Below are 21,469 nucleotides of genomic sequence, written 5' to 3' on the forward strand. Positions count from 1 at the left end.
TAACACTTAGAAATGTACACACATTCACACACATTAAAGAAGTCTAGAATAAAATTAAAACTTACTGGCACAGTCTGGCCATTCAGTGGTATATGTTGGTTTCCAGATGCCATCTTCATAAGCACAGTAATACTTGTCAGTAGACCCTTCTGTGAAATCATAGCCCTCCAAGCAAGTTAATGTACAGTTGACTCCAGTATTATCTGGAGTGCATATAAAATCCCCATTTACAGGTGTGAATGGAATTTCACAGGGAGAACCTGTGTAAAAAAAATTGTACTATTCATATATAGTGGTACAAGAAGCATAAATTAAATTCTAGGAGCTTAAGCAGAATTTTGAAAAGGACTCCTCCTGTCTATCACTATTTCTAGAAAAGCTTTTACCATATGTCTTTAGTGCAGGAGAAGGACAACACCTACTTTTTGGTTCCTAGATTGACATACATTGAAAAGCTGTACCTATGTGTAATTAGAGGTTGTGCATATTTTTATAAAAAAGTTAAAGTACTTCTGACTTGGAGTTATTATTATTATTATTATTATTATTATTATTATTATTATTATTATTACTTTGAGACAGAGTCTTGGCTCTGTCACCCAGGCTCAAGTGCAGTGGTGCTATCTCGACTCACTGCAGCCTCTGCCTCCTGGATTCAAGCAATTCTTGTGCCTTGACCTCCTGAGTAGCTGGGACCACAGTCACATGCCACCATGCCTGGCTAATTTTTTTATTTTTAGTAGAGACAGAGTTTCACTACATTGGCCAGGCTGGTCTCAAACTCCTGATCTCAAGTGATCCACCCGCCTCGGCCTCCCAAAACACTGGGATTACAGGCATGAGTCACCATGCCCTGCCCTTATTTTTGACATTCCTTTAATAAAAACAAAAACTGGATAACATTGTGCAGCAAATATGTTTTCAGAATCTGTCTTCTCAAACATTTAAAATAGGATCATGTCAATAATACATTGTAACCTTAGAGAAAATGTTAACAAAATGTTAACTAAAGACTATTCTGGGAGAAAACATTTTTATCTATCACAAGGTCAAGGAATGACAACAGAAAACCTAAACAAAACCTGTCAGTCTTCTAACTGTAAAAATCTAATGCTCATAGCCTATTTTCTTTCATAAAACAGAGCACTATAGCAATGACATGTATTAAATGTCAACTAGAATTCTGGGGGCTTATGAAGACAATACCTTTTATGACAATATGGATATCACATGTCCTGTTATTGCCTGAGGGGTCAGTGGCTGTATACTGTACTATAGTCTCCCCTTGAGGGAAAAGGTCTCCTTGTGTATGACTTCTGGTAATGACCAATTCAGCCCCTGGAAAGGAAAGAAGGCAGCCAATTTTTGGGTTGTATTCACAATATTTTTTTTTGAAACAGTCTTACTCTGTTGCCCAGGCTGGAGTGCAATGGCATGATCTCGGCTCACTGCAACCTCCACCTCCCAGGCTCAAGCGATTCTCCTGCCTCAGTCTCCCAAGTAGCTGGGATTACAGGCATTTGCCACCACGCCCAGCTAATTTTTGTATTTTTAGTAGAGACGGGGTTTCACCATGTTGGCCAGGCTGGTCTTGAACTCCTGACCTCAGGTTATCTGCCCACCTTGGCCTCTCAAAGTGCTGGGATTACAGGTGTGAGTCACCGCGCCCAACCTATAGTCACTTTATTAGTCTCTTATTTAATTTGAAGTTTCATGTCCTACTTATGCAAATCAGTTGGGCATTCCGTGTTGCTTTGCCCACTAGTAGAAAATAAAAGATTTAATTTTATGCAGTAACATAGAAATAGTAGATTCAACAACCCCATTAAATTAAGACTTTTTTTGACAAACAACTGATTTTCTGAAAGTCCTTTGAGATGTCCTACAAAGCAACTAGGCAATAGGTAAGTCTGCTACGACATTGGGACTTAAATTAAGAAATTACTTAATTTGCCTTTTTTGTTGTTTTCTGAGTTTTACTGACACCCTTAAAATAAACTTCAGTTGTATTTGCTTAGTTTTTTTCTACTTTCTTATGACCTTTTATAATTTTATTTGTCAAGTATTTAAGAACTGAGTCTGAATATATAGATGTGCAGTAGAGATGCCGATAAAATGCATGGTTTATAATTCTACAGCAACATAAGCTTGGAGACTAAAGAAATTCATTAGCACCCTGCTAGGTACAACACCTAGTGCAGGTTCAACAAATGCCCATGAAATACTGAATTAGGAAAACTCTCATTGATAGGTAAGATTGATAATGTTAAATTATAATTATTCTAGCATTAAAACATGTTAACTTATATAATTATTCATTCTCCCTAGACAGTTGTTATTTGCTTTTTCTCTTTTATCCCATTAAAAAGCTTTTTAAAATAAAAAAGAATTCATTGCTACTATGCTGACAACAAAGTCCCTGTCACCTCACCTGAGTTGTCTGAGAACTGAGGCTCATCCCAGCTTGCGGCATGCACCTTCTCTGAGACCTGGATGGGAGGTGGAGATCTGCACCAGTCTATGACAGGTGGTTCTACATCTGAAGAACATGAAATCAGACAAAGAAGTCACAGCTGATATTCACAAACGATGAGGAGGTTTTCAAAAGAGAACTGAAGTCGGCTTGTGCTGGCAGACAGCCTTGAGCTTGCAAGAAACAAGGCTGACTCTGTGGCTCCTGTGATATCTTTTCCCTGATCCCCAACACCAAAGGAAAGAGCTGCTTTTGCTATACTTCCCCCATCTGTTGAAGAAAAAAATGCCACCTTTCTAAAATCACCTTGGTCACAGTGTGTGAAAGGCAATTCCTGATGTGGTAGGCATTTAAATTGTGGGTTCTGTCCACGGTCGTTGAGCTGACCCAATTGGAAGGGAAGAGAACCATTCCAGACAAGCTGAAGGAATGAAATGACCACATCTGTCATTCCCATGATGTTCCTTTTATCTGAAGGGTCAAGACAAGGGCTAATAGATGGCTAAATAGAAGGACAATGGGCCAGAGATCTGAGTCATGTTGCAGAATAAAGCAAGATGTTAGTGTGAGTGGGCTATTGCTGGGAGGCTAGGAGGTTATGTCCAGAGGTGGAATGTTGGAGCTAAAGATTTCTAAGGTTGACAAATTCCAGATGAAGACAAAGAAAAGAGTGGGAACCTGGAAGTGAGGAAAGGAGAGAGAGGATGAAAGCCACAGTAGAAGTTAAAGCACTGGGAGTCTGTGTTGCTGAGCACTGGAATTCTGGCTGAAGGGTGGATGTGAGGTGGGGTGAGTGAGCCAGGTTTCAAAGCCATGACTGAACGTGGTGGAGTTTTTAGGATGTCAGTAAAGAGCAATAAAGTGGGTGTATAATCTAGGCAATACCATTCAGGACATAGGCATGGGCAAAGATTTTATGACGAAAACATCAAAAGCAATTGCAACAAAAGCAAAAATTGACAAATGGGATCTAATTAAACTAAAGAGCTTCTGCACAACAAAAGAAACTATTATCAGAGTGAACAGACAACCTACAGAATGAGAGAACACTTTTGCAATCTATCCATCTGACAAAGGTCTAATATCCAGAATCTACAAGGAACTTAGATTTACAAGAAAAAAAAAAAACCATTAAAAAGTGGGCAAAGGACATGAACAGACACTTTTCAAAAGAAGATATTTATGCGGCCAACAAACATATGAAAAAAAGCTCAATATCACTGATCATTAGAGAAATGCAAATCAAAACCACAATGAGATACCATCTCACATCAGTCAGAATGGTGATTATTAAAAAGTCAAGAAACAACAGATGCTAACAAGGCTGTGAAGAAATAGGAACGCTTTTACACTGTTGGTGGGAATGTAAATTAGTTCAACCATTGTGGATGACAATGTGGTGATTCCTCAAAGACCTAGAACCAGAAATACCATTTGACCCAGCAATCCCATTACTGGGTATATACCCAAAGGAACATAAATCATTCTATTACAAAGATACATGCACTTGTATGTTCATTGCAGCATTATTCACAATAGCAAAGACATGGAATCAACCCAAATGCCCACCAATGATAAACTGGATAAAGAAATTGTGGTACATACACACCATGGAATACTATGCAGTCATAAAAAGGAACAAGATCAGGTCCTTTGCAGGGACATGGATGGAGCTGGAAGCCATTATCCTCAGCAAACTAATGCAGGAAGAAAACCAAACACCATATGTTCTCATTTATAAGTGGGAGTTAAACAATGAGAACACATGGAAACAGGGAGGGGAACAACACACACTGTGGCCTTTCAGGGGTTGGGGGAGAAGGGGAGCATCAGGATAAACAGCTAATGCATGCAGGGCTCAATACCTAGGTGATGGGTTGATAGGTGCAGCAAACCAACATGGTACACATTTACCTATGCAACAAACTTGCACATCCTGCACTTGTATCCTGGAACTTAAAATAAAATTAAATTAAAAAGAGGGTGTATAGAAAGTAATTTTAATTTAATTATACATTTTATACATCTGAAGTGTTCTTATTACATGCCTTTGAGGTTTGAGGGAGATAGCAAAAACATTATTTTTCTGATTTTGTAGGTGAGGAATGTTAGACGAGGCAAACTTAAGAAACTTACTTGAGGTCAGTAAACTATTAAATTGTAGCCACAAGCATTAAGACCAAGTATTCCTATCCAAGATATATATGCAAATACATCCTCTGAAATTAACTGAACTGCACCTGTGAGAATATAAGGATTCCCATTTTAAGCCAAGTCTCATGAACATATGTTCAATTTTTGTCTTTTCCTCATGTTTGTTATTAGTGAAGACCTTAGGTTTATTACTTTACTACACTGTAAACTCTGTAGACTAGTGATGCAGTCTCTTTTGTTCATGTTTGGATCTCCACTAGATAGCACAGCATCTGGCTTATAACAGGTGCTCAAAACAAGTTGCTGGATAAAGGATAAAGCAATGCTCATAGCAGGTCAGTGTACTTTGAGAATGCTAAATCAAGTCAATTCATAGCTAAATTTACAAATCCAGCAGTATTTACTATTTTGCCAAAAGAAATGACAATTGAATATTCAAAGATTTTCTGGGAATATCTGATTTTATTCAGAAATTTTAAAGTTAAATCACAGGTGCAAGAGGGCAGTAAGGCTCAGTCAATTACTGTCAAAAGAATTGGAGGTGCCAGCAGATGTACTGTCTCCAAAGGAGAGGGACAGCCCACTTCAAAGCAAGTGAGACAGCACTCTGCGGCAGCCAAGGAGAAGCATTCCTGGCTTGACTCTCATTTGTCATAAGGGTGACACCAACACCCTGAAGAAAATAAGAAAAATGTAAGCTTTGGTGTATTTTCCTTCTCTCTCTCTGTCCCTTTCTGTCTGTCTCTCTCACTCCCTACGTCCCTCTCTGCTTCTGCTTCCTTCTTCCCCTGCTTCATCTTCCTTCTCCTTCCTTCTCTTTCTCTCTCTCTCTCTCTTTTTTTTTTTTTTTTAGATGGAGTCTCTCTCTGTCGCCCAGGCTGGAGTGCAGTGGCATGATCTTGGCTTACTGCAACCTCCGTCTCCTGGATTAAAGCAATTCTCCTGCTTCATTCTCCTGAATAGCTGAGAATACAGGCATGCGCCACCACACCCAGCTAATTTTTGTATTTTTAGTAGAGGCAGGGTTTCAACATGTTGGCCAGGCTGGTCTCGAGCTCCTGACCTCAGGTGATTCATCTGCCTCGGCCTCCCAATGTGCTGGGATTACAGGTGTGAGCCACCACGCCTGGACCTTCTCTCTCTCTCTCTCTCTCTCTCTCTCTCTTTCAGACGGAGTTTTGCTCTCTCTCTCTTTCAGACGGAGTTTTGCTCTTGTTGCCCAGGCTGGAGTGCAGTGGTGCGATCTCAGCTCACCGCAACCTCTGCCTCCTAGGTTTAAGCAATTCTCCTGCCTCAGTCTCCCAAGTAGCTGGGATTACAGGCATGTGCCACCACGCCTGGCTAATTTTGTATTTTCAGTAGAGATGGGGTTTCTCCACATCGGTCAGGCTGGTCTGGAACTCTCCACCTCAGGTGATCTGCCTGCCTTGGCCTCCCAAAGTGCTGGTATTACAGGATGAGCCATCACACCTGGCCCTCTCTCTTTTATAATTTGGGAATTCAGTTAAAGCCTAGTAGTCACTCAAGTACACATTTCACATTTCACTATGCTGACTCTTCATTATGAAAAATTAAAACTTGGCAAACTCCTGAACCACATTTCCAAGTCTAAAATCACTGTGTCAGATTTTTGAGAATCCAACATATTTTTCATGCAAATGGTAAAGCTCATGTTTAAAACAACACTGAAAAAGGAATTTTTAAAAACTAAGCATTGTGAAATAGTCTGATTTTTACTGGATTTCTTTCATCTACTTTTACCAAAACCTGTAATGTATAGGGTAAGGAACCAGTTTAATATATGTTAGTTATTTCAATAAGTTATGTAACATTTTTAAAACAAAATGAATTTAACATAGTGAATTTTAAAATAAACATAAGAAAAATAGACCTGAGATAAATGTTGCAAAATGTCAGTATGTTGTCACCTAGCTTTCACACAGAGCTTAAAGTATGGCAGGCACTAGATCAAGTGGTTTATATATTATCGCAAATTAAAAATCTCACAATGAGGTAATACAATCATTACTTTTATTTTTGGATAAAGAAATTGAGGTATAGAGCAGCAACTGGTCCCCTTGACTTTAAGTGGTGGAGATGAACATGAACCCAACCAGCTTGGGTTCAGAGCCCATGCTCTTGTCCACTACAGATTGCTATGTAGCCTACCTCTCCATGTATTTTGTTTTGGTAATGAGCAGAAGACCAATTGAGAGATGATACGGTAAACCAGGCTCAAAAGATTTCAAAGGACTGATTCGCAGCGGTGGTTCTGAGGATGGAGAGAATGGGACAAACTTCAGAGATATCAAGTAGGTGAAACCAACAGCACCTGATACCTTCTTGGATATTGGTGAGAGGGCAGGGAGTCAAGCATGATTCCAATGTTTTCGCTTGGTAGCTAGGTGGTTGGCTGTGTCCTTTTCTGAGCTAGGAAATAATTTAGGTTTAGGTGAATTTGAAATGCCTGTGAGACATTAATATGGGGAAAGTCCAGGAGGCTTTCAGAGTCCAGTTTGGATTCCAGAAAAGAGAATCGAACTGGAAATAGGAATATGGGAGTTGTCAGTTAACAAAATCACTCAGGAAAACTACAGAGAGAGATATAGAAGACCAGGGCTGAAACCCTAGAGATGATCAACATTTGAGAATTAGCCTGAGGAAGAGAAACCTACAAAAGAGATAAAGAAGGTTAGGTAAAAATAATGGAGGGAAAAAAAAGACATGAAAGACTAACATCAAAGAAGCTAAGGGAAGGAAAAAGTTTTGGTAAGAAGTGTGTGGTTAATAATGTAAAACGTAGCTGGGTGTGGTGGCTCACACCTATAATCCCAGCATTTTGGGAGGCCAACGTGAGAGGATCACTTGAGGCCAGGAGTTTGAGATCAGTCTGGGAACACAGTGAGACCTTGTCTCTATAAAAAAAATTAAAAAAAAAAAAAAACAAATTAGCTGGGTGTGGTGGCACATGCCTGTAGTCCCAGCTATTTGGAAGGCTAAGGCAGGAGGATTGCTTGAGCCTAGGAATTTGAGGCTGCAGTGAGCTATGATTGTAGCACAGCACTCACTCCAGTCTGGAGGACGCAGTAAGACCCTGTCTCTGAAAAAAATTAAATAAATGTAAAACATGAGGAAAGATTATGTAAAATTAGGACCAAAAAGTGTGCAGAGTAACACCAGAGATCATTGGTGACTTTGATGACAGTAGTTTATATGAGTGAAGGGGATAGAAGCCAGATTTGGGTGACTCAGAATAAATGGCAATTAAGCAGAAAGACATGGCAAGCATTGGGAACTTTCATGTGGGCTCATATGGGAAGAAATCAAAGAGAAGTGGTAATAGTTAAAGGGTTTGTAGGTTTCAAACAGGGAGTGCTTTGAGCAAGTTTCAATGCCAGTTGGAAGAATCAGTGACAAGGGAGTTGTTGATCATAAAGGAGAAGTGGTCTCTGGGGTTCTGGATTGCTTTCATAAACCTGCCCAAATGATTCAATGAAGACTTACTGTATTAGTCTGTTCTCATGCTGCTAATAAAGACATACCCGAGACTGAGTAATTTATAAAGGAAAGAGTTTTAATGGACTCACAGTTCCATATGGCTGGGGAGGCCTCACAATCATGGCAGAAAGCAAAGAAGGAGCAAAGCCACATCTTACACGGTGGCAGGCAAGAGAGCACGTGCAGGGGAACTCCCCCTTATAAAACCATCAGATCTTGTGAGACTTATTCACTATCATGAGGACAGCATGGGAAAGACCCACCTCTATGATTCAATTACCTCCCACTGGGTCCTTCCCACGACACATGGGAATTATGGGAGACACAATTCAAGATGACATTTGGATGGTGAAACAACCAAACTATATCACTTACCCATAACCTTGATATGGAAAATGCAGCTGGCCTGGTTGCCAGATAGGTCAGTTGCCGTGTATACGATAGCAACATCTCCAATTGGGAAAAGGTAAGGTGGGGTGAAAGCTGGATGAACGTGGACTGACACCTATTGGAGATACACAAATATTTTGAAAGTTAATGTCAAAAGTGCATTTATTCTTTTCTGATTAATATATTATTAGTAATGTTAACAATGATACAATATTTCACAAAGAGGAAAGGAAAAAGGTACAGCTTTCTGGCATATTTCTTTCCAGATTATTCTATTTACATGATTTATAGAATTGGCACACATATGAAATGTTTCTTCTTGTTTTTTAAACATAATACCTTCAAACATCTTTTATGCTCTTATGTAGTCCTTAAAACTTAAGATGACTCTTAAATGTTTCCATAATGTTCTGTAGAATAAATATAAGATAATTTAAGAAAAATCTGTTGAAGGACATTAGTTTGACCCAAACATTTCCATTGTAAACGGTTTTGAACAGATAATTTAAACATATTTTTTCTTCTTCTTTTCTTTACTGATGCATAATAGATGTACATAGTTTCAAGGTACATGTAATAATTTCACACATTCATATAGTTTATAAAGATCAAATGGGTGCACTTCAGATATCCATCACCTTAAATATTTATCTTTTCTTTATGCTGGAACCTTTAAAATTCTTCTCTTCTAGCTATTTTGGAATATACGATCGATTATTGTAAACTATGGTCACCCTACTGATCTATGTAAGACAAGGTCTTATGACTTCTATCAAAACATGTATTCCTACCCATTAATTCTCTTCTCTTATCTCTCCCTCCCCCACCTTTCTTGGCCTCTGATAACAACCAGTCTACTCTCTATCTTAATGAGATCTACTTTTTTTTAGCTCTCACCTGAGATATTTGTCTTTCTGTGCTTGGCTTATTTTGCTTATTTATTATTTCCTTGTAATAGAGTTCCATGAACAGAATTATTAAACCCAACCATTAACATTTTATTAGTAGATAATATAAAACTTATTTCCAAATGCATGGTAACAATTCATATTCCCACTGTCAACCACGTTTTCTGATCTATTTTAAATATCATCAATTTTTGGTAAGTCAAAAATCTGGCACCAGGTCATTGTTTTAATGAACTGTTTCTTAATGCCATATGCTAAGATTAAATTCTCAAGTTTGCATGTATTATATTTTTTACTTCTTGAATTGTATGTTTATTTTCTTCATCCATTGAAAATTGATAAATTTCATTTTCACTGTAGTTTTAAAAATATTTCAAATAAGATTAGAAAGCTATTCATGAAATGATTTGATAAGCATCCAAATATATTTGATGGTAGTTTTTTTTATGATTTAAACTGTAATTTGGAAATATATTTTCTGTGTGGTATGATTTGAGAGTATAACTTTACATCTTAAAAATCACTCACTGATTCCCCTTTATGATATTTTAAAATCCACCTATTATGAAGTAGTACTGCACCATTCTGTTTATTTTTATTTTATTAAATATTTTGATTTCTGATAGACCCAGTTGTTTCTTATTATTCTTTTCAATACTTTAATCTAGGTATTCTTCTACTTTCCATTACAGAATCACTTTTCATGCTCAAAAATATATTAACAGTACCTTTGAAATACATTTATTCTATAAATATTTTGCTTTTTAATTTTTTTCTTTCAGAAAAACTAGAATGAAACATTTTGTTTTTTAATCTACAAATATGGCATGTATTTCTGTTTGACTTCATTATTTCACCTGCCAATGTTTTATATTTTCCTTTAAGGTGCCATTTACCCTTCTTTTTAAATAGAAACCTAAATATTTTACATTTTATCTTGCATTGTAAGCAGAATCCCTTTTTAACCTATTTTAGTAACCTATTACTATATATAGCATTACATATTTTATAGAATGGGGTGTGTGTGTGTGTGTGTGTGTGTGTGTGAATTTATCTGTATCTTGGTAGTCAAATAGTTATTTTGCTCCAGGAAATTACATCAGGGATACAAAGAGTAAGTTTAAAAGTCTCATTCAGGACACAGAGGAAAACTCAGAGTACAAATCATGGAATAGATAATAGACATACAGAATAGAAATTAGAGATATAACTTACAAATCATCAGTGTTCCTAAAAAAACAGAATGAATGGAATAGGAAAAATGTTCTAAGATATAGAAGAAAACTTTGATTTGAAGAAAGCTATGACTGTACATAAAAAGGACTCTTGATGTACCAAAGTTGATAAAGGACAATCATCACTTAAACAAATCCCAGATAACTTAATGTACAATAAAAAATTCCCACAGCATTCAGGAAGAAAAAAAAAGCAAATTATCTAAAAAAAGATAATAATCAGCATATATTATCTTTCTCTTAGTCATTAAATGCTAGCCTGGAAATAAAAGATGTTCTTGTACATGCAAAGGCTTAATAAATATACCACCTATATATACTTTTTCTGAAAGAATGGATTTTGAACCTACCAAATGAGATGAATCACAACAAATCTCTCATAAGAGAGAAAAGTCATGGTGTGAAGAACTGTCAGCAAACACCAAAACTATGTAAACACATACTCAGTGTGAAAAATTGTGGGTGTTAGGATTCAAGTGTTATCAAAGATTTTTGAAGGGATGTAGAAAAACTATATTAATTAATCTATAATAAATTAGAATAAGAATCCCAGATTATATCAACAAACTATAAGCGGCTGAAAAGTTAAACTGATAATTTACTCCTTTTACTTGGGTGAAATGCAATAGATACTCTTATTTTCTTTGCCACAGATAATTGGGTAATGAAAGGCTTATGCATGTTTTTAAAACTTTATTAAAAAGACTATATTCCTTCCATATATAATTGCAGCTACAGTCCTAAAGTTGAAGATTATAAAGGTTAAGTAATCGCATATTCTAAAGAGCTCCTAAGAATGGAAAAGTCGCCAGGAGGCTGACACAGCAGTGGCTGGATATATATATTTCATATATATATATATGAAATAGGAGAATTGACTTGGGTAGAGTGTTGGGACATTTCCCCTGTCCTCTCCATGGGGCAAGGAATGGGGAGGAATACTGCCTTAAACCAAGTGGCAGGGCTTCAGACAACCACTCATAGAACATTGGCAGGGGGCAGGGGGTGCCTACAGCAAAGGGAGACCAGCATCCCATTCCCAGGCTGGATGCTTGCTGGGCAGAAGAAATCCACAGATTCACCCCAATGTGAGGAGTGCTGGGTGAGGCTGACACCCATGCCTTGGAGTTTAGGGGCACATATGAATGTAGACAGGTGGCTGCATCTCTCCTGGTGAATTTTGAAGGCAGGAGGCTTATTTGAGCAATATGGACAGACTGGGAGGAAGGCTGTTCTGAAAATGTGTCAGCCTGCACTCCCAGTTTTTGGCATGGTGAAGTGACATAGGCTGAAAGGGGAGATGGTAGTACTTGAGTTGTTCTGCCCTACACTCTGCTCTAGGGGTTTTGAGAGGTTGTGGGATGTATGACAGGGCTTGGAGCTAAGGGGAAGGGCAGCAGAGGTCCTGCCAGAATGCACCTTCATGGCAGGGAACTGTAAGGGGTTGGGGAGGGGGTGGTGCTCCTACAGGGCCTCCTGCAGAATGTGCACATGGACTGCACAAGAGAGAGAATTTTTTTTTTGCTTCTCAGAGTGCATCAGCAATACAGAGAGGGCCACACAGCCTTAAACAAATGAAAGACTTTTGAAACTTTCCTCAAAAATACTCCTTTCCCAGCTGTGTTCATTTCCTATTGTTTCCATAGCAAATTCCTAAAAATGTGGCAGCTTAAAACAACAAAAATGGGCCAGGCACGGTGGCTCATGCCTGTAATCCCAGCACTTTGGGAGGCCAAGGCAGGAGATCACTGGGTCAGGAGTTCGAGACCAGGCTGGCCAACATGGTGAAAACCCGTCTCTACTAAAAATACAAAAAATAGCTTGACATGGTGGCACTTGCCTGTAATCCCAGCTACTTGGGAGGCTGAGGTAGAAGAATCGCTTGAACCTGGGAGGTGGAGGCTGCAGTGAGCCGAGATCATGCCACTGCACTCCAGCCTGGGGACAGAGCAAGACTCTGTCTCAAACAAACAAACAATCAAAAAGCAAAAAACAAACAAAAACAACAAGAATGTATTATCTTGTGGTCTTATAGGTTAGAGACACTGATGGGTCTTACAGGGTTGAAATGAAAGTGTTAGTAGGGCTGAGTTCCTTTCTGGAGGCTCTGAGGGAGAATCTGTTTCCTTGCCTCTTCTAGCTTTTAGAGGCTGCCTGCATGGTCCTCCTCCTCTAGCTTCAAAGCCACTGACGGCAGATTGAGTCCTTCTCTCTGCACATCTCTCAAATCCTTCTGTTATAGCATCGCTCTGTAACCACAGCTGGGAAAGGTACTTCTCTTTTAAGGACTCATGTGATTAAGTTGGATTCACCTGGATAACCCACGATAATCCTCCCATCTCACAGTCCTTACTTTCATCACATCTACAAAGTTCCTTTGCTATGTAAGGAAACATATTTGCAGGTTCTAGGGATTAGGACAAGGATATCTTTGAGGTAGCCATTTTTCTGTTTATCCCACCAGCCCTGACCCTAGAGAGGCCAGAGACAGAGATGGGGAGGCATAGAAGGAGGAAAATAGCATCAATTGCTCCACTTTCCTCAAGTCAGTCAGGCCTCCTCTGAGCCGCAAGAGGAAAAAGCTTTGAAGTGGATACAAGATTCAAGCTTTTATTTAGACAGCAAGACTCTTCTTTTTAATCCTTGAAAGTGGTTTTTAATTATGGAAAGAACTATTGGTATACCCTAGAGTAACCAAAGCTTGTGACTGTAGAATAATGGTTATTTTCTATTGGTGCCTTTCCTAGTTCAGACTATTCAGTATCAGTTACACAATTATAGTTTTGATTGCACTGTACATATAATTTAGCATCCTACTTTTCTACCAAGAAATTTCTCTTTTTGGAAATTTTCTGAGGGAATAATCAGAGACAAAAGACAAAGACTTAGTACAAGGATGTTCATGATAGCATCGTGAGTTCTTTCTTTTTATTCTTTCTTACCATGCTTTGAGTTCATGTTCTATTATTACAATAAATATAGTGGGGTTTTTTCCCCAATTGTCTAAACTGCCTTCTCTGTCTTTTTTTTCTTTCAAACCTCTACATTATAAAGAAACCCAATTATTTACTTTTTTCATGCCTGCGCTAGAGAATCACATCAATTTTGGAGAAATTCACACAGTAGTGCAGATTAATCTCTCTATAAGTTTATGATCACAAAACTCAAATGGACCCCCAACTGTAGCCAAATAATCCTACTATATTTCTCTGGTCTGTTCACTCTCCTTCTCAGAATGAGTTTTTCAAAACTTCTCAATTCTCCTAAAACTTCAAAACTCTCTTACTTATTCCCTTTAGTTACGCTTCAGGTTTGATCACTTTCTGAACAGAAGCCATTCACAATGAATTGCCCCCTCTTTTCCTCGTATATTCAACTTCTCCATCTCAATTGGTTCTCTCCATTTCTATTTTTATTCTTTTAAGCACATTCAAGTTCTTCCCCCATGTGGTAGGCTGAATAACAGCCCCCCCAAAGATCATCCATGTTCTAATCCCTGGAACCTGTGAATACGTTACCTTACATGGTAAAAGGGACTTAGCAGACATGACTAAATTAAGAATCTTAAAATTAGGAGATTCTCCTGAGTTATCCAGATGGGTTCAATGTAATCTCAAGGGTCCTTATAAGGGGAAGGCAGGAGGGTCAGAGTGAAAAGAAAAAGATGTGGTGGAAATATCACACATGAGAGACTCTTCAACACACAAACCACCTAAAGTGCATTCAGCCCTAGAAATCACATTTGCCCTTTTCAAATCAGATTTAAAAGCTACCTTGATTGTAAGTATATTCAACACAATGATCGGAACAGCTATTTTTTCTATGCTGTGCTCTACATCCCCGCCCCCCCGCCCCCAGTGTATCCTGATTGGTACAACTTATATATATTTACAGGTAAGTGTAGAAATAACATAATATTTAAGTGCATCTTAATGTATATGAATACTAACCATGTACATATAAGAGGAAGTAAAATTCCTAAATGAACTATTTTTCTAACATCTGATGGATTATTTCAAGCTACTATACAAAGAAAATTAAAATACTGTGTTCTGAGCAATGCTGGATTTAGACAAGCTTGAAGAAGAAACACCAATGCTATCTCTTTCTGACTGAAAAATACACAATCATTTTCGGCCCATATTTTAAAAGATAGGTTCATAAATAGCAATTAGGATTGAGTCCACATCTTTTCTTTTCTTAAAAGATCCTCAGAACCTAGTAAAGGGCAAAGAATTCTTAGTCAAGTAATCTTAGTGGCTACAATAATACAACAAATCCATAGAATGAAAAGTTTCTGGTTTTGAGGATTTTATCTGAGATTTCTAATTAAAAATTCAAGGTTGATCATTATTCTGTCAGATGCCGCATTCACATTTACAAGTAGAGTTCATACACAAAGAGTATTGTGATGGTTAATATTGAGCGTCAACTTGATTGGATTGAAGGATACGAAGTATTGTTCCTGGGTGTGTCTGTGAGGATGTTGCCAAAGATTAACATTTGAGGAGGACTGGGAGAGGCAGACCCACCCTCAGTCTGGGTGGGCACCATCTAATCAGCTGCCAGCTTGGCTAGAATAAAGCAGGCAGAGGAAGGTGAGAAGAGCAGACCTGCTGAGTCTTCCAGCCTTTATTTTTCTCCCGTGCTGGCTGCTTCCTGCCCTTGAACATCAGACTCCAAGTTCTTCAGCTTTTGGACTTTTGTACTTATATCAGTGGTTTGCCAGGAGTTCTTGTGCCTTTGGCCACTAACTGAAGGCTGCACTATCGGCTTCCCCACTTCTGAGGTTTTGGGACTTGGACTGACTTCCTTGCTCCTCAGCTTGCAGATGGCCTATTGTGGAACTTCACCTTGTGATAGTGTGAGTCAATAGTCCTTAATAAACTCCCTTTAATATATACATCTATCCTATTAGTTCTGTCCCTCTAGAGAACCCTAATAAAAGTATTATCATGAGCATATTAGTAAGTCTTCAACACACATATCTGCAGTATATTTAGAATTCATTTGAAAAAGACGCACATAATTGCACAAACCTTACCTTTTCACCAGAGTTGTCTTTAGCTGTTGGAATCTGCCAGGTAACATTGGCAGAATCTTGCTGTTCCAGAGTCTTAGCCTCTATGTCCTTAGGACAGTTGATTTGAGGAGCCTCCACGTCTAACTCAGAAAATACACAAGTAGATTAATACACTGATATGTGGTCCTAGATCATTTAAGGAAGAGGTACAAATCTAGTTATATTAATACACTGTGACACATTTGTACATCCCAGTTACTGATTGTTCAGAATCTGCACCCACCTGCTTTCCTGATCATTTATCTCAGCATGGCTTACAAGCCCAATCCTGAACTAGTACCTATTGACCTCTTAGCCTCATTTCTTCCTTTTCTCCTACAGGAATTCACTCAGGCCATTGCCTTTCTTTTACCTGGGCCCTTACCTATGTTCTTTTATTTGCCTGAATTAGTGCCCTCTTCTCCCTTTACCTGGATGTCTAGTACTTGCTCTTGAACAGGTTTGGACACAGCTCCTTAGGAAGCTCTTGCTGATTCTCCAGGTCCATTTGAGATCCCCACTCCACAAGTTCCCATAGCCCTCTGGATTTCTCAACCATAAAACTCAACAAGCTATTTTGAAATTGAATTTTCTCCCCCAATAGAATTTAAGTTATTTGAAGGTCAGGATGTCTTGCCCCACTGTCTTATATGGTACCTGACATATAATAGGAGCTTGAGAAATATTTTTTGAATGAACTAAATTAAAAAATGTTGACTGTGACAGGAAGAAACTACACTTGAAAATGAGGCTGTCAAGTAGAATTAACTAGCAGAAACTGAAACGTACTGTCAAAGCAAGCAACAAATTAAAGCCAATGATATTTTTTACTTTATACTATGGTGCTGAATTAGACGTGCTAACATTACACAGATGCACACCAGTTATGGTAGTGCTTAAGTTTTTGTTATACGATAAAATACATCTTTTATTCTAATTTATGTTAAATTAGGTCTTCTGTAACTTCTGGTTGAATATATCTGAATTGATCTCATTGTGTCTCACGTCTTCTTGTTTCTTCAAAATTTAATTCAATTTATATTTTCTTTTTCTCAAAGGGACTTATACTTGGACAACTCTCACCCACAGGAACACATAATAGCATATTAACTCTGAAAAAAGTTTTTTAAAAGTATTTGATTTTTCATTCATGCTTAAACAATAGCTTGACTGGACCTGGAATCTAAAGTTTATATTTATTTGCTCTCCATATCCTGTACACATTGCTACATTTCCTTGTGGCATTTAAAGTTGTAAATGAAATAGGTAAGGTGAGTCTAATTCTTGTTTCTTTTGTGCAATTTCTTTCTTTCTCCATGAAAAGTTATTTAAGATTTTTCCATTAACTCTGCAACTCAGAAATTTCACTAGGAGTAGTCAAAGTATGCCAACCCAACACTCATGAGTTATTTGTGGTCTAAAGGATTAAGCCATTCTCTAGCTCAGAGAAATTTTCTTCTCTTGGTAGAGAAATTTTTCTCCATCTCCTCTCCTCTCTCCTTCTGGAACTCCTTATTAAATGGACATCGGGGTTTTTCCTTCTGCCACTGGCATCCCTCATCTTCCATCTTTTTGGTTTGATCAATTGGGAAATTCAAGCATTTCCTTTGTTTACTCATTCAGTTCTCCATTGTGAGAAAACTCTCAGTTTGGTCTTTTAAATTACTAATATAGTTTTCAACAGCATTCATTCCATTCATCTGCCCTTGTCTTTCTCTTAGAGATAGTTAGGACATTTTTTATTTCTAAGAACTCTTTTTTGTTTTCAATAACTCCTTTTTCATAGTGGTCTGCTCTTGTTGCAGAGAAAACGGCAATGTCCTCTTGTGAATGGAATATGATGCCAGGTTTCAAAGTGCTGATAGCTTCTTTTTGAAAATCGATTCAGTCTCACCTGCTTTATATAGACCAAGACTTCCCTAAAGATTTTAGTCTTATGGAAAACTTACCTGATTTTCAGCTCTACTATTTTCCTTATTTGTGTATTTCTTCTGTCATTGTCTGGCATTTTGTAATCAGATTTTATAAATCCACCACTTTGAACCAGAAATCCTCACAGAGGATATTGGGGTAGCACCTACCATATTATCATGGGTTTGCAGCAAAAGTTGCAAAGAAGGATTGTCCTATACTGCACCCATATGGCATTATTAAAAAATTTGATTTTTAGCCTGACTAGTGTAGAGACCTACCTTTACACACAGCTGCCTGAACTCCGACATTCCATTTTCCAGAAGTGGTACATCTCAGCATTTCTTTGACTCCAGATAAAATGAACCCTTGGCGGCAACTTACATAGCAGATTGTCCCAAATTTGGCTGGCTGCTTGCCACAGTTGTGGGGGGATATGATGACATCTTTGGGTGTCTGAAAGGTGGAACAGTGGCGCTCTATGGTAGGGAAACAGAGAGAATGTTATTTGTGTTCCCACAAATTGGAAATGCCATGGATTCTTTTTGCTCAAGAAAAATACAATTATGCTGCCTTAGGATTTACGTAAATTGCTAAATGATAACTATATATGACATTGAATGTATAATATATTGTAAATAACGCTAACCTATACCTTAGTTATCTTTTGCTATTTTTGCCAGTGCATCAAAACTTTCAAAAACTTCTGATATTTTAATTAACACTGATTTTGACTTTTATCATTTGCTTGGAGCACATTCATTTAGTTTGCAGAATATTATTTTATGGCTTAGAAGTAGAAAGTCATAAATCGAATTCCATATTTCATGGATTAAGTGATATATTCAGCAATCTCTATTTTATGAGCTTTTTGGTGCTATTTTTAAGCAAGCATATAATGAGAAAAGTTTCTAATAGCCTTCCTAAAATCACTTATATTTAGGGCCTTGACCTTGAATGCTATATTTAGCACAGAAAAAGAATAGCAGATGAATTAGGCAGAATGCAGATGGAATGGAAAATCAAGGCTAGGACTTAATACAAGGAGTGCATGTGAGAGGGGCAGCGTGTGCACACACCCATAGGCACATTTGTTTTTTGTAGTAGAGAATCTACTGGCAGCATTACTCACATCTTTACTCTGTATTTTCCATGTTATTGGAATAGCTGAATAAATAGGTAACATTTATTCAGTACCTACTATGTGCCAGGCATTATTCTAAGCACTTTGCATGTATTATTTAATCATATGCTGTAAGAAGTATTCCAACTTACAAATGAAAACTGAGCACACTAGTAACTTTCCTAAAGTCACCATGCAAGTAAGTGGCAAAATCTGTGTGCTACTAAACACTCCACTATCACACTTCCTCCATGAAATAATTTCTTTCCAAACTGTGCCAGCAAAAGCCATTTTTTTTCCAAGAAATGGTTTGTCTCTTTATTTCTGCACTGTGTGAACTGCATGCCATCCCAGACCTCCGAGTCTACTTTGATCAACAGGAAAATCGAAGCCAAATTTGTGGTTCGAAGATAATGACAATGTGGGACTCAGTATACTTTATTTAGGGCTGGGCCTATATAAAGTAAGAAAATTATCCTTTTGGCTGTCAAAGTTGTTGAAAATTTAATTCTTTTTTTATTGTTTGTTTATGGTACTTTCGGTGAGCGTGTCTTTAACTTTTATATAGTCAAATCTACTGAGTGTTTTTCTTTTTGAAGTATTCCATTGCTTTTATGCTTAGTAAGTTCTGAGACTGGTTAGCATTCACTTACATACGTTAAATACATTCTCTTCTGGTTGTAATGGTTTTATCTTTTACCTTATCTTTAAAATCTATGAAGAATTTATTTCTGTGTTCAGTGTGAATTGAAAACATACAGGAAACTTTATTTTGTTTTGTTTTTCACAAGGAGCTAGTCAATTTTCCCCTATGATCAGTTAAATAAATTTTTTTCCCTCAACCGACCTGTGATACTTCCTTAATTGTAATCTGTATGGCAATCCTTGCATATTCTTAATCTTTGCAGATTAAAAAAGATTTGAAAACCTGATAGAGCTACTTTCTATTTACTATTCCCATTGCTCTTCCTTTTCAAACTGATTTTAGTGATTTTTCATTACAATATTTTTCTAGATGAACTCTAGAATCACTCCCTAATTCCAAAAGAAGGGCAAAAAAGACAATCCCTTTTAAGCTATTGAATGAGTTTGCATTCAGTGTAGTACATATATATGTAATGCATATATATGTAATGCATATATATGTAATGTGTTAAGTTCTTTCCTTATGTTAATTTGGAAAGAACTTAACATAAATATATGTACTATATATTAATATAATTAATATACATATATAAATTATAATACATATATAAATTATGTAGTAATATAATATATACAAATTAATATAAATAATTTATATATAAATACATACTTTGGAAAGAACTTAACATTTTGAAAACATTTTATATAAATATTAAAATGTTCTTTTCATCTCTTGGTAACATTTTTCTGGTTTGCTTAATACAGGTTCCACACGTTTCTATTTAAGGTTATTCTGACATATTTTATATTTTCCATAGATCTTTTGAATGTCATATTTTACCATATATTCTGTTTATCATTGTGTATAGAAAAGCTGTTTGTTTTATTTTTCTTTATTTTTTCTAATCTCTGCTGGCAGATATATTTGCTATTTTAATGACTTTAATGAGCTCTTGTTGATTAGTAGATTCATTCTATTTTGTGGGGGGGGCAGGCTTGTAGTCTACAAATGATGATGATTTTCAATCCCAATATCTCTAATCTCATAATTTCTTACAAGAGCTAAAGCTTAGAGAATAGTACTAAACAATGTGAGTATATTTTTCTTTTGCCAAATTTGATAAGACTGTCTATATTGTTTCTCCATAAGTGGTTGCAGATTTCAGATTGACATTTTTTATTGAGTTATATCAATATGAGTTTTAAAAAATTTTACTGAAAATGTGTTTTAAATGATAATGAATGAATTTTTATCTTCTACTAAGCAACCATACAATTTTTTTCCAATTTGCTATAATGAAGTAATTTATTATATTGATAGATTACTTAATTTTAACTCCTTTTTGCAATCCTAGAATAAACTCCACTTGTTTTGGCAGACTATTTTCTTTTTTCAGTGTGGGTTGCTAGTATATTTGCTTTTACAGCTTTTACAGACCAACGTAATGTTGGTCTGTAATTTTCTATCTTTTTTGGTAATAATTGTCAGGTTGACAATTAAATAATAATACTTCAAGAATATGAATTGGCTGGCTTTCCATTATTTAGGCCAAACTATATGGTATGGAAATTTCTTAGAATTTTTTTTTTTTTTTTTTTTTTTTTTGGACAGAGTTTAGCACTGTCGCTGGGGCTAGAGTGCAGTGCTGCGATCTCGGCTCACTAAAACCTCTGCCTCCTGGGTTCAAGAGATTCTCCTGTCTCAGCCTCCTGAGTAGCTGGGATTACAGGCATCTGCCACCATACCTAGCTATTTTTTTGTATTTTTAGTAGAGACAGGGTTTCACCATGTTGGCCAGGCTGGTCTCCAGCTCTGACCTCATGATTTGTTCACCTCAGCCTCCCAAAGTGCTGAGATTACAGGCGTGAGCCACCTTGCCCGGCCAGAAAAATTCTATTTTTGAATTTTTCTTACTTATATTTTAAATTCTATTTTATTACTTTATTTAAAGCTTTGCTTCTTAACCATTCTACTGCATCCCTTCTCCCTTTATAGTTCTTTTTCATTTACATAAACAATTCTGGTTATATCCTTCTTTCAATTTTCCTTGCAGTTGTTTTATTTTCCTA

At 37.0% G+C, this 21,469-nt stretch overlaps 1 protein-coding gene across 1 annotated transcript in view; it reads right to left on the reverse strand.

Moving 5' to 3' along the window:
- SVEP1 (sushi, von Willebrand factor type A, EGF and pentraxin domain containing 1) overlaps positions 1-21,469 on the reverse strand; it is a 209,799-nt gene that overhangs the window by 109,305 nt on the left and 79,025 nt on the right. Inside the window, exons 7-12 of the mRNA XM_004048429.5 lie at positions 17,913-18,110; positions 15,703-15,821; positions 8,501-8,630; positions 2,432-2,539; positions 1,207-1,338; positions 66-260 (exon numbers count right to left, since the gene is read on the reverse strand). Of these exons, the coding sequence (XP_004048477.5) occupies positions 66-260; positions 1,207-1,338; positions 2,432-2,539; positions 8,501-8,630; positions 15,703-15,821; positions 17,913-18,110 (882 nt within the window). The remainder of the gene's footprint in view (positions 1-65; positions 261-1,206; positions 1,339-2,431; positions 2,540-8,500; positions 8,631-15,702; positions 15,822-17,912; positions 18,111-21,469) is intronic.

This window comes from Gorilla gorilla, chromosome 13 (assembly GCF_029281585.2).
Source record: "Gorilla gorilla gorilla isolate KB3781 chromosome 13, NHGRI_mGorGor1-v2.1_pri, whole genome shotgun sequence".
Lineage (NCBI taxonomy): Eukaryota > Metazoa > Chordata > Mammalia > Primates > Hominidae > Gorilla > Gorilla gorilla.